Source organism: Zootoca vivipara, chromosome 5 (genome assembly GCF_963506605.1).
Source record: "Zootoca vivipara chromosome 5, rZooViv1.1, whole genome shotgun sequence".
NCBI classification, from domain to species: domain Eukaryota; kingdom Metazoa; phylum Chordata; class Lepidosauria; order Squamata; family Lacertidae; genus Zootoca; species Zootoca vivipara.
Window position 1 is genome coordinate 76,600,088 of NC_083280.1, and position 24,534 is coordinate 76,624,621.

The following is a 24,534-nucleotide window of genomic DNA, read 5'->3' on the forward strand; positions in this document are numbered from 1 at the left end:
TGGAGACAACTCTAAGATGTTGCCACTCGGCAGGCAGCACCTTTGCTAAGGAAGCTTAAGCACTGTTGCTAAGTTACCAGATGAAGGAATGATGACCATCCCACCTTGGACTCCCAAAGCAGTAGAAAAAAAACAGGAGAAGCCAGATGAGGGTAATGCTGAAGTAAGTTTGTTCAGGCAACTTCCTCATGTCCATGTTATTTCATCCACTCCTCAAGCATACTGCCTGGTATGAAACCGCTTACTGAAAAGAATGAAGGGGCCTACCCCTGCTTTAAATTAAGAGTGGAAACTTGGGTGAGGGGGAGAAGGATTTAGGTCTGCTGAGGGAGTTTAGAGTATGGGGAGGGAGATTGGTTTGATCCTAGCCTTGAAAGTGTGGTGGAAGGGCTTCCCCACACAAGCACAAAAAAGGGGAGGTAACTTGAGGTAAACATGGGAAAGTTATGTGGGGAGACGCTTGAGGGTTAACAGGAATCTCAACTCCTACTCTGCCCTACATGACAAAGGAGGTAGAGGACAGAAATAGTCCACCCCCCTCTTCCCCCCCCCACTTTGAAAGAAGGAGGTAAGGTGGACAGAGATGAAGCTGGGGTGGAATGGAAAGGTTTTGGGATGTGGAGTTGGGCTAAGAGGAGAGGGAATATTGAATCTCCAGTTCTCCCACCTTAAACGGAGAGAGGGAAACTCTGGGCAATTTAAAATTGAGGCAGGGAGAGCAAGCATGACAAGCAAAGTGAGCAGGGGGGCCACCCTAGTAGTATATATTTATTAGCTCTAAGTGTTACATAAGTACCATACTGTACTGCAGTGGAATATGGAAGACCACAAAAAATTATGAGCTAGATCAGGCATCCCCAAACTGCGGCCCTCCAGATGTTTTGGCCTGCAACTCCCATGATCCATAGCTAACAGGACCAGTGGTCGGGGAAGATGGGAATTGTAGTCCAAAACATCTGGAGGGCCGAAGTTTGGGGATGCCCGAGCTAGATGGACCTGTGGTCCCAACTGTTTCCTGTGTTCATGAATTGATCGCCAATGGCCTGCTCTTTTTTAAAAAAGTATTTTAAATTGCAGATCAACTTGGGTGCCTTGGCAGAAAGGCGGCATAAAAAGGCAATACATAAGTAATATTTTGATACCTTGACACAACATTCATAAACTCAAGTTTCACATGCAGTGGAGAATCTGCAAAAATGGAAATTTTTATGGCTGTTTTCCTGATTAGGCAATACCATGCATAATGCAGCATTCATGTGCTGCAGGTGACAAGAGAACTGAACAAAACCTTTAAAGTGTGTGGGGGGGGAATAAAAGATGGGGAAGGAAGGGAGGGAGAGGGAGAGAGAGGGAGAGAGAGGGAGAGAGAGGGAGAGAGGGAGAGAGAGGGAGAGAGGGAGAGAGAGGGAGAGAGGGAGAGAGGGAGAGAGGGAGAGAGGGAGAGAGGGAGAGAGGGAGAGAGGGAGAGAGAGAGAGAGAGAGAGAGAGAGAGAGAGAGAGAGAGAGAGAGAGAGAGAGAGAGAGAGAGAGAGAGAGAGAGAGAGACTAGCAAGTAACATTTTTGAGCATTTTGCTTCCTCAACTCAAATATGGTCATACCAAGACAGTCACCACTTTCAGTGTTAATCCTTGCAAGTCACTGCCCAAGCGCCGTTCCTGCAGACTGCCGTTCATCCCCTTCTCAGAGTCCCATGTTGCCAACTGCAAATGGAAATGACACAACAAATATGAAGAATAAATAATACATTTGTAATCTTTGCATAAAATACTACAAACAGGAGTTAGATGAGAAAGATGCGTGAAAACACAAAAAAGGCTATGAGCAGAAGAACGAAATGTTCTATTATCCAAACAATTTTATGATCATAATTACAGAGCTTTAAATGGGTTGCACAAGAACATTGGTCGCCTGTATTATTTCAAAACATTCGTTCCTATAGATCATTTTTGTTCGTGTTTAGTCTATATCAAATTGTTTGTCTCTTTATCAAAATGGTTGCCTAGGAGTTCTGTTCCCATAATTATGCACATTCATCTCAGGCCATTTTTGCTTTTCTGGTTCTACTTGAATCAGTGTTGGTTTTAAGCATCTGAAACAGGCACCAGACATCACAAATCTGGACTATAATGCATACTCTGTTTAATCATGCATGCTAAGATGTTAATGGCTGTTCACCCAGTTCGGCAGTAGGCGACATTTGTGGCCCGGTGCGTGGCTTCCCCATTCTCCTGCAGCCATGCCATCTTGCCAACCGTTGCTCCGCTCCCCTGGGCGTTGCGGGGCCTGCTGGGTTCCCACCAAACCCAGATTCAAATGTTGACCTATCTGTAGCAGCCTGGGGGCGGGGCAACCGGAGCAGACCAAGTTGGAGCAGGATTCACTCAGGTCCGCTCATGAAGAACAAAAGAGGGGCCGGCACTGCCACCTGCAGCGTAGTCAGCCCGAGAGCGTTGAGGGACATCGTCAGAGGAGAAGAACCAGAGAGAGGATCATCGGCTTCTTGAGCAGAGTGGCGGCAAGGTGCGGCCTCCCCAAGCAGAGTATTGGAGTGGGTTGAGCCCTCTGAAAAGCTAAAGGCGCTGGGTCGTAATAGCCGTCCAAGCGCCATGGTGCAGTGGTAGCAAAGGCGCCATTAGGGATATTAACCACGTGGAACATTGTACCAACCTGATAAATTAAGCAAGCTGAATAATTTCAAAACTTAAAACTATGGTCGCACAGAACAGCATCACAAAGTTGGAAAGTCCATCTAACCTAATGACCTGCCGCAGTAAATGGCACACATGTTTCAAAGATAACAAAGGTGGAAACTCCTCCCACGTTGAGAAAAAGCGGATTACAAGTTATGACTCCCATTATGTAAATCAATAAAGCTGTTACCTATTTTTTTTTTTAAAAAAAAAGCCACGGACTTGGTCAGATCCTTGTCTTAATGTAATGAGAGGAGAGGCACTGTTCGGTGAACTCAGATATAGCTATAAGCTTATTACCTAAGTGTGGAAGTAACTTTTTTTCTTCTTCATTTTTAACAGTACACAAATTCTGGATCCTCTGATCACCTTCAGGGCTGGCCCACACATGAGGCAAGGTGGAGACAGTCACCTCAGGGCAGCAGGCTCCAGAAAGCTTGGTGGGACAGCAGATCCAGTCTCCGAGGAACATGTCACTTGCCGCCGCCACCTTCTCCACTGCATGCATGCCACCACGCAGTGTGAGCATACCAAAAGCTGTACAGTGGGTGTTCTTTGGCATGCAGGCATGTAGCAGAGGCGGGAGTGGCATTTTCTGTTTTGCCTCTAGCAGAAAAATGTCCTGGGCCAGCCCTGATCACCCTTAAGCACTTATGACTTACAAATCTTAAAACTGCATTCTGTAGCAGTCATCAGTTAATTTCCTTTCCAGCACATTCACGAAAATAAAAACAAACAAACCTCAGCATCCGCATTGTCTTACATTGGCTGCCATAATGCTGGGACAAAAAAAACAACATAGCAATTGAAGCCAGAGGTGGTAGGAAAAAGAGTTTGGATTTGGATTTGATATCCCGCTTTATCACTACCCAAAGGAGTCACAAAGCGGCTAACATTCTCCTTTCCCTTCCTCCCCCACAACAAACACCCTGTGAGGTGAGTGGGGCTGAAAGACTTCAGAGAAGTGTGACTAGCCCAAGGTCACCCAGCAGCTGCATGTGGAGGAGCAGAGACACGAACCTGGTTCCCCAGATTACGAGTCTTAACCACTACACCACACTGGTGTGGTGATGCCTGATCCTGATGCCTGATATTCCTGCTGGCCAGTTGACATTGCAAACAACCAGACAGCACCGTGACACCTCGTGACAAACTCTGCCACTGGGTTTTGTTCAAGGGTGCCACAACTTGGCAATCATATTCAGGAGCGCTGAGAAGAGGACATGGTGAAAGCTATTAATATAAGGGAAGGTTGCTTAGAGATCCTGTCTGCCACTGATTCTGGGCGCAAAGTGCCTGGCAGATTGTTCCTTCCAACATTTGTTTCCCAAATCACATCCCATCCCAACTCCACTCATTTTGACAATATGGCAAGGCTGTGGATGGTCCAGGGAGGCCATCATCATCCTGTGTGACCGGAGAGAGGTTGGCCACCTGGTGCTACCCAACTTTGACTGTGCCGGACCTTCCATTCCTTGGCCGCTAGGCCAATCAAAGTAGGGGCATATTTAAGACAGCAGTCAAGTGCAGCTCTCCCTGTTTGCGGACAGTTGCAGGATTTTCCACCCATCCAGACTATTAAAGGTCCACCTAGCAGGGGAGCTGGCAACTTGGCATGTGCACCTTACTATGGTTTACTTGGTATTTGGGATCAGTGAGGATTCTTTTCCTGCAAGCAAATTGGCCAGTTTGCAGGTTTTCGCCTACCTCATAGTGGATAAGGCATTGGGCTGGATCCTTAGTTGTGGGGTTACCCCATTAGAGGGGTTCAGGAGGAGTGAATCTGTCTGGGATTCCACAGAGGGACCGATGGGCCAATATACCTCTCCCAATGGTGGCCTGTGCAGGGTCGTTGCACCCAATCCATGTCAGGGGTGACTCCCCAGCACAGAGTCAACCTCACTGGGTTCCTATTAGGTAGCAGGCAAGCTGCCTGATGCTGGATACATGCCCAATGCCTTAACCAAACTTACTCTTTCCTGTAATCAAAGTTATGGCCTAATTCAGCCCAATACCAGTCTCCTGTGTACATTCTTCCAACCCTCTCTGCACCAGCCACTGAGGTTATGTGCATGTGGTGGCAATCTCTCTCTCTCTCTCTCTCTCTCTCTCTCTCTCTCTCTCTCTCTCTCTCTCTCTCTCTCTTATATATTTAATTCCAATAACAAATCGCTTCCCATGTCAGTGATAACCAGAATTACACTATTTCATATATAAAAAAGAGTTATAACAACTTTCATAGGTAAAAATAATTTCAAATCCCATACTGATACAGCATGGGATAAAAATCTCCACTTAAAAAGACTTGTTGGACTAGGAAGGTCTTCAATAGGTGCTGAAAAGACAACAGGAACAGCATTACCTGTGATTCTTCGTTTTAGACATGAAATACTAATGTGGTGGAGTACAGAAGAAAGTAAGAGCTGCTGTTTCCCAAAGACTTCTGACTGCCTCGGAGAGAAATGAGGGGTCATTGTGCTTCTGCCAGCTTCAGTGAGGCAGAGAGAGACTAATGTGCCTGATTGCTGATGCTTCCTTCTTAGAACAAAGCTAGCCACTGTTACCTACTGATGACCATTAATGATGACACTGTCTACCTGAAGGAGACAAGTTGTGCATTGTGAGCTAATGATGATGAGGCCTACTTGAAGGAGAAGAACTGGCCATTGTGACCTAATGATGACCCTGCCTACTTAAAGGAGATGGATTGACCATTGTGATCTAATGATTGGGGGGGTCCCCCAATTATGGTCAGCCAAGACCCCAACAACTAGAAATGTGTTATCAGGGAATACAAAACCCTATTTTTCAACACATTTTCTTCCCTTTAACCTCCCTCATTGACAGCTTGGAACTTTAAGAACAGAATAAGAGTCTGCTGGAACAGGCCAATTGAGTCCAGTATCCTGTTCGGACAGTGTAAGTTGCCTGTGGAAAGCCAGCAAGCAGGATCCAAGCACAGGAACATTCTCAGCTCATGCAGTTTCCATTATTTGGTATTGAGAAGCCACAGAGACAGAGGTAGCCACCCTTTCTTTTCCCCCAGTGCAGAACGTATCCATAAAATTTGGAAGCAATCTTCACATTACTGACAACTATTGATGTCTCTTTTATACTGATGAGCTCGGCTAAGTTTTAGTAATCTAGGGTTGGCTGCTAGTTTCGTCAGTTGTCGATTCCTTGGGTTTTACCTCTGACTATTTTTTGTGTTTTATTGGAATGGTTTACATATTATCGTTTGCCACGTTGTGAGAAATTTTCTGAAATACAGGATGTAAATTTATTTTTTGGAAAGAGAAATATTAAGAATCTATTGTGTGCAAGAATTATTGCAGGAATGCTTCGACAGAGTATGATCAAATGATAATAGATTCAAGCTGAAAGGAGATTTCAGTTAAACATAACAAAGGACTTACTGACAGAAAGAGCTGTTTCACAGTAGAAGGGACTTCCTAGGAAGGTGGTGGACTCTCTTCCCTAGAGGTTTTTAGGCAAAGTTGGGTGGCCATCTGTCATGGATGCTTTATGTAGGATTCCTGCATTGCAGGGGGTTGGACTAGATGGCCCTTGGGGTCCCTTCCAACTCTACAATTCTATGATTGTATGAATACAAATCTAACCAGTGGGTCAGTTTGGTCAAACAGTGCAAGGTCGGTTTATAAGGGGAAAGGAGGTCATTGAGGTATTGCGGTCATGAGTCATAAAAAAATCCTTTGATCTTATTAAATTTAGTAATGACTAAATCTCATTGAAATCAATAAAAAGGTAGTCATTACTGGCTTTGGATGGCTTGGGACCTTTCTTTTTAAGGCTAAGTATTTGTTAAAGGTAAAGGGACCCCTGACCATTATGTCCAGTCGTGACCGACTCTGGGGTTGCATGCTCATCTCGCATTATTGGCCGAAGGAGCCGGCATACAGCTTCCAGGTCATGTGGCCAGCATCACAAAGCCGCTTCTGGCGAACCAGAGCAGCACATGGAAACGCCGTTTGCCTTCGCGCTATTTATCTACTTGCACTTTGACGTGCTTTTGAACTGCTAGATTGGCAGGAGCTGGGACCGAGCAACGGGAGCTCACCCCATTGCAGGGATTTGAACCGCCGACCTTCTGATCAGCAAGCCCTAGGCTCTGTGGTTTAACCCACAGTGCCACCTGCGTCCCTCCAAGTATTTGTTACCTTTGAATAAAGCTAAATAAATTCAGCACCAAGGCTAGGGAATTCTGGAAATCAGCCAGCATAAGTAAGATTCTCTATTATGTTTGACTCAAAAGAAAGAAAAGAGCTACAATTTGCTTCTTGCATATTAAACAGTCCAAAGAGGAGGAGAATTTCTCTAAGGCATGCTTATTGTTTCCTTTTATTTCATACCAGCCAGCACATAAAAATCTTTTTTTGTATGCAAGAGTAAAATTCTATACTGCATTCAAAAATAATGATGATGCAGATAAGGTTAATAACAGGACATAAAGAAAGCCTTTTACCAAAAAGACCTCCCCCCCCCCGATTCTTTGGACCCCTAACCATCCTATTTGTTCACAAATGTGTCGATTCTGACTTGCACTTGTTCTAGGAGGCAGGAATGCATTCTGTAGGATCGATGAATTTATGGCTACAGACACCCATTTTTGACAGCTGACCTGTCAAGATCAGTGCCTGAAAAACTAATTTCCAGCACGGTTAAACCAAATGAGCCCTGCTGCTGTTTGATAAGACTTGTACAATCGTCATTCCTTTCAGAAATTAGCTATACCTCCTTCCAGGACTCTCAGAGCCAGAGGTTACACCACAGTCATCAACTGATGCAAGAGATAACAGCTTCTAAATCTGTAGAAGTTTAGATATAAGATAAAGCAAGAGATAACAGCTCCTAAATCTGATGATGACAAACAACTGCTCATAGGAACCAGCCAGTTATATAATAAATCTGTTGGTCCCCAGAAAATATATCTGCCAAGGCAATCTAGTTTATTTCATTTATTTTTAAATTCTTGATTTACTGAATTATGAAGTTGGCTCCCTCAGTTCCCTTAGCCCAATATTTTATTTTATTTATTTATTTTATTTTATTTTATTTTATTTTATTTTATTTGTTAAGTAAATACACTTAACACACAGCAGTTTTGATAGCTAACTAATTCACCAGGTGAGTTAAATGAGAAAACAGCATGTACTTAACCGGAGGAATTGATCCATGCACAAAGAGGGACAAATTCAATGCTTTAGGACAAATAATATCAGAGTTTTGATATAAGAGAAACAGAATGACAAGGACTGTGGGTAGCCTCAGCATAAGAATATTTTCAGGACGTTTAAGGCAGTAGTCTCCTTTTGTAATTTTTGAATGGTACATGGAATTTTCTTTGGGAAGGGTAAACTGTAATATTTAAAGGTGTCAGGTATTGTATGATCCACTTTACATCATTCACATTAAGAAAGTCACCAATTGGTTTAGTCAGGATTAAGCCATGCACCCATTGAATAAGCTTTTGTGCTTTCTTCTAATCTCTTGACTAATGAGCAGAAGAAAACAGTTGTGCTTCTGGTTATACCAAAACAAGTTATTGGAGAATTTCCAGCAACTTCCTCTTGGTCTAATCACAGGTGAAATATTAACTTAAGCTAGACAGAAAGAATCCTGCTTACATATGCAATTCTTATATTTGTGTTGTACTGTTTACTGTGGCAGATTGTTTCAATGGATTTTCTTTTAAACTTTCATTGGGTATTGATTTCATTTTGTAACATATTTGTGTTAAATATGTTGTCTGCTCTTTTAACATCCATAGTGAGACTATCCTTGTAACTGGAATGTCGATATTCTGAGGATAAACATAATCTGTATCCATATTGTAGGGGAAAGTATTGGAATAGCTCTGTGGCCAGTTTAGTGTGCAGCTTAGTATGCATATAGGTTTGATTGGGAGGGGGGGGGGAAACTATATAAACAGTTATACTTTACTAGCTGTCTCACTACTGGCCAAGACACCTGTATCTGCATCTGCCAAGAGTTTTAGGGCTGAGTGGGGGAGGTGTTAGCAGACATCCAAATGCGACTTTTTAAAGGTTGCTATTCAGAATTCAGATTGCACTAAAGCCTCCTAGCACGAAGAAAAACACAATGGCTGATTCCCCGTCTCTGGAAATACAGATGTTACCCAAATCTGTTTCCATCCTTAGAAGAAACACACAGGTTTCTTGGTAGGTGGCCAAGAGAAATAGGCATCCCTTGCATTAAAATAAGTAGAGATTCGTTTTAGGTGTGCTATGTAACAGAAAGTCATTATAAAGTTGGTTAGAGTGCAATACTGATAATGCCAAGGTCGCAGGTTCAATCCCCATACGGGACAGCTGCATATTCCTGCATTGCAGGGGGTTGGACTAGATGATCCTCAGGCGCCCTTCCAGCTCTACCATTCTATGATTCTATAAGCTAAATTGGCAGGGGCGTAGCTAGCTGCTCCGGCACCCAGAGTGGTGGGGCGGGGCGAGCTGCTTACGGGGACGCAGCGCCGATCCGCGCAGGGGGGGTAGCACTGTGCTCCACCCAGGGGGGCAGCCAGCGAGCTGCCCATGGGGTCCGACTGACAGATGCAAGCCCCACACTGGGCAGCACAGGGCTCCGAGCCACCACATCACTCCCAGCAGAGATGCGTGACTCGGGTGCACTGCAAGGCCATTTGCCATGGTAAGTGCCGCCCCCCCCCGCAGTGTGCCATTTTGTCACCCCCTCAGGGATGACACCTGGGGTGGGCCGCACCCCCACCCCCTTCCTACGGCCCTGCAGATTGGCTAGCTTTACCTCGTAGCTGAATAAAATGCTCACTCGGGGAGTAGAGTCCCATCTTTAGGTTGTATAAGATGGTCTTCCTCCAGTTTAGAATTCCCTGATAATATGGCTAAAGTACTTTTATCATTTAGCCTAAGGAAGAGTTCTGAAAAACTCAAAAGCTTGCACACTATTTGGATCGTGGGGCTGTCACGGTCTCTCAGCCTAACCTAGCTCACAGTGTCGCGGAGGATAAAATGGGAAAGGGAAGAAGAAGAAGAAGAAGAAGAAGAAGAAGAAGAAGAAGAAGAAGAAGAAGAAGAAGAAGAAGAAGAAGAGGAGTTTGGATTTGATATCCCGCTTTATCTCTACCCGAAGGAGTCTCAAAGCGGCTAACATTCTCCTTTCCCTTCCTCCCCAACAACAAACACTCTGTGAGGTGAGTGGGGCTGAGAGACTTCAAAGAAGTGTGACTAGCCCAAGGTCACCCTGCAGCTGCATGTGGAGGAGCGGGGAATCGAACCTGGTTCACCAGATTACGAGTCTACTACTCTTAACCACTACACCACACTGGAAGAGTTGTGTATGCTGCTTTGACCTCCTTAAGGAAAGGTGGTGTATAAGCACAATATATAAGCAAACAAAGCACTTGGAAACATTTTGGATCTAACTTGGAAGATACCGAGTTCTGTACTTTTGCATCCCAGGAGGGAAGCCTAGTAAAAATGTTTCCCCCTGCTGCTAAATTAATTGTAAATGCAATTCTGGATTCCACAATCCACTCCAGCATCTTGACAGAATGAATGATTTTGTTCTACCTTCTGCACAGTGGAGCCGAGAGGTTCTGCCCATCTCTGCTGTTAATTATCTAGAGCATTACTGATCTTTGACTTGTATCCTGGGCCAGTCACAACACAACAAGGATTTGGTTTGAGATTTCTCTCTCTAGGCAGTGCATCCTAATCAATCTGAAATGCACCCAGTTCTGGCCCCTTCTGATGCAGAGGTGAGTTCTTGAATGTAAATCCTGAAAATTCCTTCCTCAGTACATAGACAAACGCAACTAGGGCAGCCAACTTCCAGAGTTCAGATCATATCCAATCAACTTGCTAAAATAGGCTTAGGTTGTTCCTTCCGGTCGATAAATGTGACTTCTGCTGGTAAAGTGCCATACAAATTAACGGTGTCATATAATGGATAATAAACCACCACTACAGAATAATGGAAGTATGAAGATTAAACAGCATGATTTTACATTGAACAAATCATTCTAGACAAACTTCATTGCCTTCCCGATACAATCACAGAATTCAAATTCAGGGGAGGGGTGGAGGAAGGGGTGGGTGGTATCTAAAATTTGGTAAGGGGTTTCAACTTTTGCTCATGAAATCTTAATCATGAGAATATGAGCATCTTTTCCTAAAAAAACAATATTGCACAGATATTTACTATCAGGGAACCACAATGCATGTAGAACAAGAAAATAATGTTCTGGAAACACTTTGTGGCAGCATCATGGTTCAGAAATATATATATATAATATACACATATACACCACTATATTTTGTAGAGGGAGATGAGCTTGCTGGTTAAGTGTCCAAGGAAGCTAGGATCATAGGAAATATAGCTCTCTGCATCTAGGGAATTCTGTAATGGGTGTGTGCAACAGTATTGTGACTGTGGTCCCTGGTGCAACATTCATAAAATCATAGAATTGTAGAGTAGGAAGGGACCTTGAGGGTTATCAAGTCTACCCTCTTGCAATACAGGAATCTCAACTAAATTATCCATGGCAGATGTCCATCCAACCTCTGCTTTAAAACCTCCAAGGAAGGAGAGTCCACAACCTTCTGGGTTGCCATTCCACTGTCAAACAGCTCTTACCGTCAGAATGTTCTTCCTGAAATTTAGTCAGAATCTCCTTTCTTATAACTAATGTTATAAGCCATTGGTTCGAGTTCTACCCTCCAGAGCAGCAGAAAACAAGCTCACTCACATTAAGTAAGGTGGTGCTGGCAGGGAAGGAGGAAGGAACTGGCAGAGACAGAGGTATATATTGACCCATTTCAGATTAAAACTGAGCCTATGGTATACAGACAGGAAACTGTTCCAAAATGGGTCCAAGTAGGAGACACTGAAATCCAGTGTTTAGCTCATCCCCAATTCAGGACTCCCTTCAACTTGATTAAAATATAGCCTTAACAAAATATACAGCTTCGTCTTGAATTAATGGCAATGAAAGCTCACATTTTCTATAAAGGCTTACGACCCACCAAGCTGAACACAGGGCACAAGCCATTTATTGGTAGCCCATTAGATTACTGCATTTTGTTGCCAGCCTAGAACTGCAAAACCTGGGATGAGGAGAGGAAGTTTTGAGGATCTGGAAGGCCACCAGATATGATTGGCAGGCTCTGTTAATCTTCATGGGTCACAATTTATGCAACGCAGTGCTAGAGAGATACCATAAAAATGGATAGTGCTTCCTGCTACGAGGGAAAAAGGAATCTATTCTGCTGAGTTTATGATTCTTTATTGTAGAGGAGGTGAAATTCTAAAAAGTTATGTGCAGTCACATTCTGTGAGATACGTCATTAACCTAGACCAAATTCAGTGAATTGCATTCTTCTCTTTCTTGGGAATCACATGCCTTGCATTCAAATGTGTTGGGAAAGATGAAAAAATAAGTAGCAGTCTCGGCCCACACTGAGGGGAGTAAAAATACCAGTTGGTGACATGGAGGCATGGGAAATGTGAGGGGACCCACAGCAAAGGCCTATGAGGGCCACATGTGGCCCACATACTGTGCCCATGTGCTATGTAATAAAATTTTAAAACAGAGAAACATTGCAGGAACATCCATTTACTTTGCCGATTTATATATTGCTTCATGTACATACCCTGCCCTGGCACCATGTGGTGAAGTTGCGGGTTATAAAGGCAGTAAATAAATGAACAAATAATCCAAATAAAGGCTACTTAAAATATTTCTTACTGGTAGATAACACACAAAAGCACAGTTGAGACATAAATGAACCACGACCCTAGTTCAATATCCTAGCAACTGTAGTTTATATAAAGCAACTTCCCCAGTTTAGCCAAAAGAGGAAACTGCAGCAAGAGCAAACCAGTAGCAGAAGCTTTTAAACCTCCACTCCTTGGGTGCCCAGAATGAGGGGGATAAATGAGCCCCAAAACTGATACTCTTCCCTCATGGTTTGTTGTTACTGGGCCAATACCCATATCACAAGCCAACACACAAAACCAACACTGGTTTTAGTTTTGTTTTTACAATTTATGTAACTGGACCAAAGTTGCAGCCAGGGTTATCTATCTTGGCCTCACCACCATCAACTCAATCCCGCTCAATAGATTTCTCCTAAAAGATCAATCTTTTTAAGATTGCTGATTCATAGGGCAGCAACATCAATTGATTCATCAACTTGATTAAACAATTAAACATTTTCGGCTGGATGAATACAACAACAACAACGACCCAGAACAATGAGATCCTGACTCCACACAAAGCTAAGGCAACTTGTGCCATTTCAAAGGCTCACGGCAGGCTCACGGCGCTAATTTTCTTCTCCCTGCAACCAACGCCTCGATGAGCCTAAACAAAAGCCACGAGGCACCAAACTTGAAATTTGTTTATTTATTAAAGATGTATTGCACTCCCTTCTTCAGTGCTGATAACCAGGGCAGGGTACAACTTTAAATAAATTACAAAATGGAATTTATGCATACCCATAGAAGCAGCTCATCAAACGTTAAATGCAAATAAACACAGGCGGAGGCAGCTAAAAACAACAGATCAAGCTAAAGCAGTCGCTCACTACCCTCCGGAGCATCGTGGAAGCAGCCAAGACAGACACAGGGCATGTGGAAGCCAGACACCAGTGCTATTCCTGCCTGAACCTTCCTCTTGCATGCTCTACTGAGCAGCAGCAACCAGCCAGGCATCTCCTCCTGCCTCACACCCTTTGCATAAGCTTGCAAAAACTACTAAACTGCTAGTTCAGATAAACGACTTTGCAACGTCCTCATGGGAAGTGCTTTTTTCCCTCATAATGGGAGCATGCTTTCCAGAAGGTCAGCTGAAAATCAGTTAAGAAAGGACCTGTAAGTCTTTATGTGAACGCATGCTGGCAAAATTAAGTCTTTAACATGCCTGCTAATGCAATGTAAGATCCAGCCACAGTGAAGAATGCCTGAAGTTGCAAGGGATTCAATGTGCCCAACTCAAATCGATGGGACTGAACTTTGCTTAATGTTGGAGGCATTGTGGCCACAGATTCTGGAATGTGTGCTTGGCTGGATACAAATATTTAAATAGATAATGCATTTAAAAAATATTCATTTTCTTTTTGTTATTAAGATTTTTATTAGGTTTTCATAACTTTAACCAATTAATTTCAAACTTCAAATTTGTTATACATTTCTTTTATAATTTGACTTCCCACCTTCCCTTCCTTGCTGTTTTTTATAGTCATCCCTTTTATATACTGCATAATACATATTCCTCTATTACGTTACACATATCATCTAATGTATATTCCTCTATTTCATATATTATCATTTCTTCTCATTGCTCAAATTTCAAATCCTGCCCGCAATTTCATTCTGTAGTTATATATATATTTCCAAATTGTTTTTTATTTTCAAACCAACCTGTTCTGTACTGAATTTCCAGACACTGGCAGGTAAGGGAAACTTTCTCTAGTTCTGTGCAACTAGACTTAAGTTATGCTGCTCTTTCTTGCCTACAATGAGCATTGGTGATGATGAAACATTAACTTAGATCAGACCTGTACAGCTTGCAGCCATCAAGGCAAACAAGCATGCATTTGACAAACATGCCCCCTTTTCTCCCCAATTCCAGGCAAATAGAAAAAAGACAAATAAATAAATCCCAGTTTACAAAGTTCCTGGTGGACCACCACACATGACTAGGATGAAAACAGCTTGGTGCATCACAATGTGTGCAAGCGTACATTATATATTGTTATTAGGAACCAACAACCATTATAACATTTCAGAACGGTTAGTATTTTCCCTGGGTTACATTAGTGATGTCTAGGGAGGTCACACAAGCTTGAACAAATGTATTGGCTGACATCAAATACATACTGATTGGAAACAGCAGTCAACCAGAAGAGGTTGTTATAAGCACAGGTTGTTATAATGAGACACTGAAGGTTATAAATACACCGTGCCCACCTGTGGTGAAATATATTGCTCCAATTAATGCCAATCTTTAAAAGAAGAATGACAACAAAACGCTGATGAAGGCAAAAGAAGACTGAATCAGAGGAGGACATTGGCAGTTCTTAAAATGTGAGCTTAAACTTGAGTGAGAAGCAGTCACAATAAGTAATTAAAAGCAGCAGCAACAAAGAATGACAATCCATTCTGAGATACGCATATGGTAGTGGCAGCCATTTATAGTGTCATAAAAGTTTGTGTTTATTTCCCATAGGGCACAGAATTGAGAAGATGGTGCATTATTAACAAAACATTATGAGATATGTAAGCGAAGAGGGGCCAAATTGTGCAGGCACCAGGATAATGCATTCCTGTAACCTCTGTACACGTATATGCACCCACCCACCCACCCAAGCTATACTTCAGGCTAACCAAAGTTTGCCCGTGTTTGAACATTATGATAAACCATAGTTATTTTCTTTTTAAAAAACCACAAACTCAAAACCCAGAAGCAAAGGCTTACTCCTTGCAGCTTCACCAGAGGAGGGGGGGAACATTTGATCAAATCTACTTTTCCACTTATAACCTTACATTTGGAAAATAATGCATCACTTCAAAAGCCTAAAATATTGGAAACATATGGTGGGACAGGCCATTTGTCTAATAAAAATTCTGATCTGGGGCTTCCCAGGAAGTTCCAGGAAACAGTATTTACAGAGTCAGTTTTCTTGTGAGTTGAGTGTGCTGAAGAGACATATATACTGTATTTTTCCGTGTATAAGACTAGACTTTTCCCCCTAAAAATAATGTCAAAAATTAGGGGGCATCTTATACACGGATACATCTCCCCCCCCATTTTCTTAAATCTGAGTCCCCCAAAATAGGGGGCGTCTTATACATGGGGGCATCTTATAGACGGAAAAATACGGTGTGTGTGTGTGTGTGTTTAAATTCAAATAAACAGGTTGAAGAAAAGGGGTGGAATGGGGGTAAGCTAGCACAGAGATAGGCAATGCTGATCTGCAGAGAACCACCAGTTTTCCAAAGAGCAGGTGCTTCAAGCTCTCAGCTAGCCATAAAAGGCCAGACTTCTATTTCTGTGAGTTTTGCTCAAATTCCAAAGTGTTTCTCTCCTCCCCCCTCCCCTGCAGAGACAAACCATAGGTACTTAATAGCCAGCAACCATCAAAAACTGCCGAGCAAGAAGATTTTAGTTCTTGGCGTCCACTGAAAGCTCTTGTTTAGATAAACAAGAGATAAACAAAATGCCTTCAAGAGGAAAAACTCATTTTACATAGCCAGAAAGGACGTATACAATATATGTTTCATATTGGCTACATCCTATGGTTAAAGGAAAGAAGAGTGATGCTGGGATTCAGTCCAGTGATCCTCTGTGGGGAGGATGGAATATGCCAGTGTTGCAAGACTAGAAACTGACAAACACCTATGGCCTCTGTCAAAGTTATAACAAAGCAGCCAACTGGGAAATGAACAGAAGTATATAGCTGTAAAATGGCTGATGTGCATCAACATCACATAGCCCCTTTATCACACTGGAAAATATACAGTAATGCCATGAATCAATGCTATGACTTTTCCCAGCCAAATCACCGTACTATGAATGTGGATTCTCTATATCAATTGAAAGGTCTAAATTACATGTTAAGGCAAAACCATACTCAGCAAATAGAAGATAAGTGTATATTGAACGTTCACAAGTCTTCAGCATGGGTACCCTTGCCTGGTTAGGTGACTGAACAGTTTGCAAATTGTTTGGTCTGAGAAATACGATTCATACAGTCAATCCAGTCCCACAAAAAATTGGGCAATCACTAGGAACTTGAAGGAAAATAAAAGGTATTTAAGTAGAAAGTGATATGAAGAAAGGATTGGTTCTGCACAATGAGTCTATTCTGTTAAATATCAACTACTGGTTAGGGATGCAAAAAGTTATGTAGGAAAAATTCATAACTGGCATAATTGTAAAATAATAGCTGGAACACTGGCATGAGCTAACAAATATAAACAAATATTTGCTAGTACTCAGTTCTTATATACCCAGGTTTTTCTCATACATTTCCTTGTCAGCAGCTCCATACAGTGAACCAGAAACTGCTCTTAAAATTCTCTCAAATTTAAGAATCATTTTGAAGTTTGGTACTGAAGAGAAAAGAGATGGAAAACCTAGAGGTTCACCTGGAACTGCCTTAATAAAGTAGTTTTGTACTCTTAGCTTTCTGCACCAGGTGCCTAACTAATAATAATAATAATAATAATATGCAGATACAAATAAAATTGCAAATTAGGGATCAACAAATAGAAACCAGGAACAGACAAAGAAAATGTAAGTAAATTAGAAACAACAGCTAACAAAACCAACAGCAAGGATTGACTCAGTCAGAAGTCTAATTCAGCAGCTGATTAAAATCCAGTAGAAGGGGAGCCAGAGTCCAAACAGGCTTCCTTACTATTGTAACTGCAAAACCTAGGTGCAGCCACTGAACAAGCCAATTCTCATATGCCCATCAAATGACTTTCTGTTATTGATGGGAAACAAGAGAAGGGCCTCTACTGAAGATCATATAGCTTGGAGAAGTTCATACAGGAAAAGGTGATATTTCACGTTATGGTTCCCCACCCTGCTTGTAAAGTGTCCCTTCTCTTCTAGCTTTCTGAGTTGATGGAGTGAAAATGCTTTATTATAATGTTGTTTTAACACCACCACCACAACAACAACAGAAAGGGTCCTCTCAGCTACCACAAAAGATACAAGTAGCACAAATGGATATTTTTGTCATTATGCCATTTTTCTGACAGTCCCAGAAAATCTGCTCTGGAGGGGTGGAAGTCCTCCAAAACAGTATGTTAAATGGGAATCAGCCAAAAATGTATCAAAGAAACTTTGGTCCACACAAGGATGTCTCCCATGAATGGAAGAACATCTTTGAATCCAACCCATTAATGACGTGCAACACTTAGTGCTTTAATATATTATTTACTGTAAGGAAGGCCAGGATCATTATTTCCAGATAGCAAGGTGGTGGACTTAAGTTGAAAGGGAGTGGCTTGCTTTCGACCACCAAGTGAGTCTGCAGCAGAGATAACAGTTGAACTGCAGATTTCTAGTTTTACAGCTCAGCTTACTGCTCTTCCAGAGATTAAAAAACAAACAAACAAACAAACAAACAAACCGTTTTTGTTCAACATAGGGAATTGTGCAAGGGAATTGTTTTTTTATCCAGCAGATAATTAGTTCTCTGTGAAACAAATTAGACTTACTTGGCAATATTAAGAAGGTACGCATTCTTATCTCCATAAGGTTGCAATTTAATGGTTCTATTTTACTAGGGAAACAACTAAGGATCTGTTTCCCAAAGTGTATTCCTCCCTTTTGGATTCCTCTGTGTGTGTGTGTGTGTGTGTGTGTGTGAGAGAGAGAGAGAGAGAGAGAGAGAGAGAGAGAGAGAGAGAGAGAGAGAGAGAGAGAAGAGAGAGAAAGAGAGAGAAAGAGAGAGAAAGAGAGAGAGAGAGAGTGTGTGTTTTCTGGAAGCAGAACATACCACCATCCTACTCAATTCTCATTAGTTCTTAAAAACACAGAACTTTTCCAACACTATTTATACAACAGACTCATTATTATTTGCAATATTGGCTTACTGAGCTTATCCGCTTATCCTTCTAAAAGAGGCGTGGGGATACCCTACATTGTATCACAAAGTCACATGTAAATATTTCATTATTTGGCTTGTGGTGTCTTTTCTCAAGGCATATTTAGTATTCTGGCATTATTAATTAGAAAAAAATGTCAGCTACTCTTTAAAAAAGGCTACGAGTTCAATATTCAAATTTGATTAACAGACAGAAATTATTTCTCTGAGCAGCCAATTTTATTAATCCAGATGGCATTTGGTGATAAGCATAAAGTACACAGCAAGCAGCAAAGGTATCAAAGACAGTAGAGTTCCAGTACACATAATGGCAGAGATTCAAGGCAGACACTTTTACAAAATTAAAACTAAACAGCTATCTATTTTCAATTAAAGAAGGCCTATATGTGGCCTTTTTAGATCTTAAGGCTGCCTTTGATTCAGTCGATAGGGGGCTGTTATGGTCCAAACTGGAGTCATTGGGCCTAGATCCTAGGCTACTTTACCTGATTAAAAAGCTTTACTCAAATAACACCTGTCATATAAGAATAACCCCAGGGGATGAGGTGTCAGACCCTGTGAAACAGGGCTGTGTACTTGCTCCCTCTCTTTTTAATCTCTTCTTAAATGACCTTGCCCCATTATTAAAAGTGGTGGATGCTCACAGCCCAAAACTCAATGCGTCAAAAATTCCCATCCTCCTATATTCAGATGATATGATTCTGCTCTCACGGACCAGAACTGGCTTAAAGTGTTTGCTGAATTTCGAGGGGGCTCGGGGGGGGGGAGGGAGGGGGGAAGGAAACCCAACTACAAAATTAGACCTCCCTTGGATGGCATAGGCGCCTCTTGTGGCAGGAGGGGGCCTGTGGGGAGGCGGCACAAAGGAGGAGGGAAATAATGTTAATTTTTAAGAATAAGAATTGGAATTATGAATAAGAAACCCGCCATAATTATATTAAGAACTATGAAAATCAGGAAGAAGGGATCTGAGGAAGCCACAAATACAATGTCTAACAAAGTAAGAAATTGATATTTGTTTGTTTGTGTATTATGCGGGAGGATATAAATGGTTGGGGGGCTCCTTATCCCAATCTCTCCTTGTGTCTCGGGGCCTCCTGGTGGCAGAGAGGGGCAGGAGCTAAGGAGAGGGGGGTATGAGGACAAACCCAGCTTCAAAATTGGCTACCTTCGACTCGCAACACCCGCAGGATCCACTTGTGGCAGAAGGGGACTTGTGGGGGGAGGGAGGGAAGGTGGACAGAAAATGTTTTTTATGTCTTGTCTTTTTGTGTTATCATATAAAACTAATAAAAATTATTTTAAAAAATAAAATAAAGTGTTTGCTGAATTTCTGTATCAACTATCTGTCTAGAATGAAAATGAGCATGAACTTCAATAAAAGCAAAATAATGGTTTTCGGGAACTCTCGTAAGAGCTATAGTTGGGTTTTTGGTGGGAAACACATCCAGCAGGTATTTGAATTCAACTATTTGGGGATCACTTTCTATCACAGGCTCTGGTGGTCTTTGCACTGCGCAGCGGCGGTAAACGCCAGCAAGCTGTCTATGCAGGCCATAATGTGCTTTTTTGTAACAAGAGGTAACCAACACATCCCTTCTGCCCTTAAGGTTTTTAATGCCAAAGTTAGAGCTCAACTGCTCTATGGAATTCCAATCTGGATGTTAGGGTTTACCCAGTCAGTGGAACGAGTGCAGACAGCCTTTCCATTTACAATTTTTGCTGTCCCACGCTGTGTACCTTACGCAGCCTTGTGTCTAGAGGAAGGCCAACATAAGCCAGAGACAGTTGCCTAGACAAGTTTTCTTCTATGGCTAAACATTTGCTTTTCAGCAGACAAAGTTACTTAGCAAAGTTCTGTCAGACTCCTTCCCTTCCCCAGGGCTACAACTGTTTTGCACAAAGATACGGTAGCTTGGGCTTTCAGAGGATCTCCTGGGTGCTGTGGCTTTTCCAATCGCCAAGGCCATGTTAAAAACTAGGCTGTGGGACATAGAGCACCAGGAACTAATTTCAGCTGCGGAAGAAACATGTTCCCCTCTTTATTTTCGACTCTCTTGGGCGCAGGATTTTAACCTCCATTATCTACATTTTTTGTTTAACCCCCAAGAAAGAAGGGCTTTTTCGCTGACTAGGTTCAATTCTAATCCTTCTAACCTCCTCTGGAGTAGGTTCACGGCATGGCAGAAGGAGATAGGATCTGCCCATGTGATGCCCACCTGGTGGAAACTCTAGCTCACATGGACTTTAAATGTAAAATGTATGATGATCTCCACCAACAATTCCTAGACCAACTATGTATCCCAATATGGAAACCAGAGACAGGGGTCATACGCTTCTTATTACAGGGGAGAGACCAGGAGCTCACCAAGATAGTAGTTAAGTTCCTCTATTTGATTTTTTGCCGCTGAAGTACGTTACAGGACCCTGCCCTTTCTGGAGACCCATAGAGGTGAAATAGATTGCTTGCCTCTTCTCTTTGGCAAGTGACTGTACTGTTGAAATGGCGATGAGATCACACTGGCCTATTTATTTTGAATGTTTGTAAGTGATGCCAATAAAGGTTTGACGATGGTGATCTATTGTCAATGGTAAAATGTGCTTTCTGTTGTGCAAAAATTAAACCAGGTTTAATGCACTCTCATTAATTGCAATTTCTCCCATGGGGGAGGCTGCACTGCATGTCCCCTCCAATCCATTCCAACTTTCCAGTTCTATATTTGGTTTTGTCATATTGCTGATACTAAAAAAATGTGCAAACTAGCCCCTTCCTCCCACTAACCCAATGCTTTAATTAGAAAAGCCCAGTACTAGGCCGTGCTAAATTAAAACATGTGTAATTTCCCCCCTTTGCTCCCCAAACCAGCGCATACACTTTTGTGGCACCTTTTCAGGCTCTCTTTTGGGCACACTCCACCTATCTGACAATGAGCTTGTACAATAATTAAATTTGGTGTAATTACTTTACAGAGTGATCAGTGACAGTCTATTGTTCAGGAAGAATTAATCCTCCGAGTCTTCCAACAGCATTTCAGTTCCTGGTTCTAAATGAGATTTTCAAAGAATGTAATTCATAATAACTAAAATCCCTAATGCACACTAATGTAGACTTGCTTTGTAGCTCGCTGGTAAAATGCTTCTGAATTAGAATCCTTCTGGGGTAATGAGTTACCTATGCCACACTCGGCCACCTGAACTGAAGCAGGAATTTAATAAGCATCCTTAATGACTTTCATTTCTGATGCTGGGGGAAAATCTTTATTGATTTTTGGAGAGCCATGCAAAGCTGATTCTTCAATGCCTGAATTCTCTGTCCCTCTTCAGTATAATGCCTTTGGGAACGGAAGAGTCTCCTATTTACTGCATAAAAGTAAAATACCAATATTTTTTGCATACATTTCCATTTAACCAGTATAAAAAGGAGGGAGACTCCAAATTTAGCAGGTGAAAAAGCACTGGTCAAGTATACTGCTTAATTCTTACAATTCCGACCTAGTCTTCCCTGAAGTGGTAAATCTGTGTGTCAATTCTATACCTTCTGCAGGTACTGTATAGGCTTACGTGAAGGAATCCTCATTCGTGAAAAACATCGTATTTAAAAAAGAAAAGCTTGCTTGCACACCAGCTGGAAGATCCTCTTAAGCCACTGTTCTTGATCTCAGTTTAAAAGTGGATTCTGACACCCATAGGAGTAGCACGTCAGACAGAATCCTAAATCTGAAATGATTTCCCTGACATATAGTTTTCTATGTGAAGAGATTTTGTTTTGGGGTTTGCTTCTTAAGATACAGCTTTAGCACATCAAGGAGACAAAGCCTCATTGCAAACTGGCTACAAAACTTGTAGCAACACAGTAAGTGGCCTGTTTTTAAATATAGCATGTGTAAGCAAGAAAACATTGTACCAGATCATTTCTGTTCCAAAAGCCTCCAGTAAATGTGCATTGAAAAACAGCAATTTGCCTTGAACTCCTTATTGACTGGCACTTCATTTATTGCATCATTCAGGTATATACCTAAGATTTCTTTTGTATGTTCTTAAAATGTAAGTAACTGAGTTTTCAAAAACATGCATTATAAAGGTATATAAGGACTGAGAGGGGAAGCTCAGTGGCGTATAGGTAAAGAACCATGGCCCCGTTCACAAGCACATGCATGCATTTTCAAATTAATTCTGTATGGGCGACAAATGAAAGAGGTTGCACACAGATCCCTTAATGGTTATGGTGGTTGTTGTTTAGTTGTTTAGTCATGTCTGACTCTTCGTGACCGCATGGACCAGAGCACGCCAGGCACTCCTGTCTTCCACTGCCTCCCACAGTTTGGTCAGACTCATGTTGGTAGCTTCAAAAACACTGTCCAACCATCTCGTCCTCTGTTGTCCCCTTCTCCTTGTGCCCTCAGTCTTTCCCAGCATCAGGGTTATTATTACTAACCTTCCTGAATTCTAAGACCTTCTAGTGCTTGGCTCCTGAGATTTTTCTCATCCTGAAGAAACTGATTGGATAGGTAGGTTCTTATATTTCTTTCAATATTTGCTTTCCTTTCACTGGGGAAGTGCACCAGTTAAACCTTTAGCTGCTAAAGGAAGGACTATGGTTGCCATTTCCTATTTTCAAAAGTCTGCCAGTGGCACAGTTGAAGCCTGTTACAGATTGGCAGAAAATCTGACTCCTTCTTTCTGACTGGAACCTGGCAAGGTCATGGGTGTGATCAGTAGCAACTACTACTTCATTAAAGTACAGGAGTAAGCTGTATTGAATCTTTCAACTTTCAAATTCCAAAAATGAGGAGTGCTAAAAAGTTGTAACATGATTTGGGAATTGAAAAGAATTTTTGGTTAAATTAATATAATTTACTATTGCTTGGTAAGTAAAATGTGTGTAAAATTGTATAGAAATAATTAAAATGATTGCCAAGTACTTGCTGCTCAGTGGCTGCTGCTGCAGTTGTTTGTTTGTTTGTTGTTTAGCATGACCTGACATTTTCAGAACGTAAAATTATATTTGGTTTTCCAATGTCAGTTTATGTGCTTCTTGATCAAATGTAGACATACCAAGCTAAATGTTGTCCAATCACAAAAAAATAATAGATTTGTATTCCTCACATGAAAACAAGGTATTTTTAAGACCCCCTCACTGAAGAAATTTGCAGTGTTTAAGTTTACTCCCCCCCCCAAAAAAATGCATGCCCTCGTACAGAAGCCCTGTCCTTCTTTGCAACTTGTCTATGGCAGCTGTAGTTGAAGATACAGCTCTGTTGACCAAGCAACTTCAGAAGGTTGAATTTTCATATAAGGGCCACATCAGGCAGGGCCATATCAAAGGGCTTATATTGCCTGCCATTCACAGGAACTGTGATGTTACACATGCTTATTCCTTTCTGTGTCTAAATAGGGCTCCAAATCTGAGCATGCACAGCCCCAAGTAACTCATAGGTTCCAGCCATAGGTCACAGGTTTCCCAATTTAGTTTGTGACAGGATCTGAGATTGGGTGAAATTGAAAATTGATGATATCCTTGCAGATAATCTAGCCCCTTGAGGCTGATGTCACTTCCCCCCCCCCAACTGGCTTCACTGAAGTCACTTTTAAATTATTTGCACATGCACAAACTGATAAAGCCATTTCTTCTTAGAAAGGCACCCAGTGAAAGTCTTGTGACTGTTTTAATAGCATGCAGCCGATAAATTGGGTTTCTGTAAGTGAAACCTATAACAGCCAAGTTGTACTGTTTAGCAAAAACAAACAAACTCAGAAACCCACTGAGAGCTTTGCTGTGTATTAACATAAGAAACACAATAAACATGAAATAACTGAAAAATAAATAGGAGAAAAACTTGCCTGCAGACAGAGAAACAATGGTTCTTATAAGTAAGTTCTGATATGAAATATTTATTGGCTGTTTGCAATTCCGCAAATTGCTAAAAATGCCTCATGCTTGCAGGCAAATAAAAGAAAAACAGGTTACTTGCTTCTCCCCCCTCCCTCCTCCTTTCTCTTTCAATTAATTAAAGTGTGTTGAATGTGGAAAGACTTCGAAAGCATTTGACAGTATAATCCACAATGCCAGCAGAAATATGACAAGGCTAATCATTTAGTTTAAAGGAGTATAAGTTTGCCTTGCAGGCATGAGCGTCCTATCAGTTTTCTTGTGGATGGACAGTCAATAATGCTTTCCTAATCTCATATAACCGGCAGAGGC

The 24,534-nt window shown here is 41.8% G+C and overlaps 1 protein-coding gene across 1 annotated transcript in view; it reads right to left on the reverse strand.

Moving 5' to 3' along the window:
• Positions 1–24,534, reverse strand: part of GRID1 (glutamate ionotropic receptor delta type subunit 1) — a 658,224-nt gene that overhangs the window by 71,823 nt on the left and 561,867 nt on the right. The window contains exon 9 of the mRNA XM_060275205.1: positions 1,600–1,701. Within this exon, the coding sequence (XP_060131188.1) occupies positions 1,600–1,701 (102 nt within the window). The remainder of the gene's footprint in view (positions 1–1,599; positions 1,702–24,534) is intronic.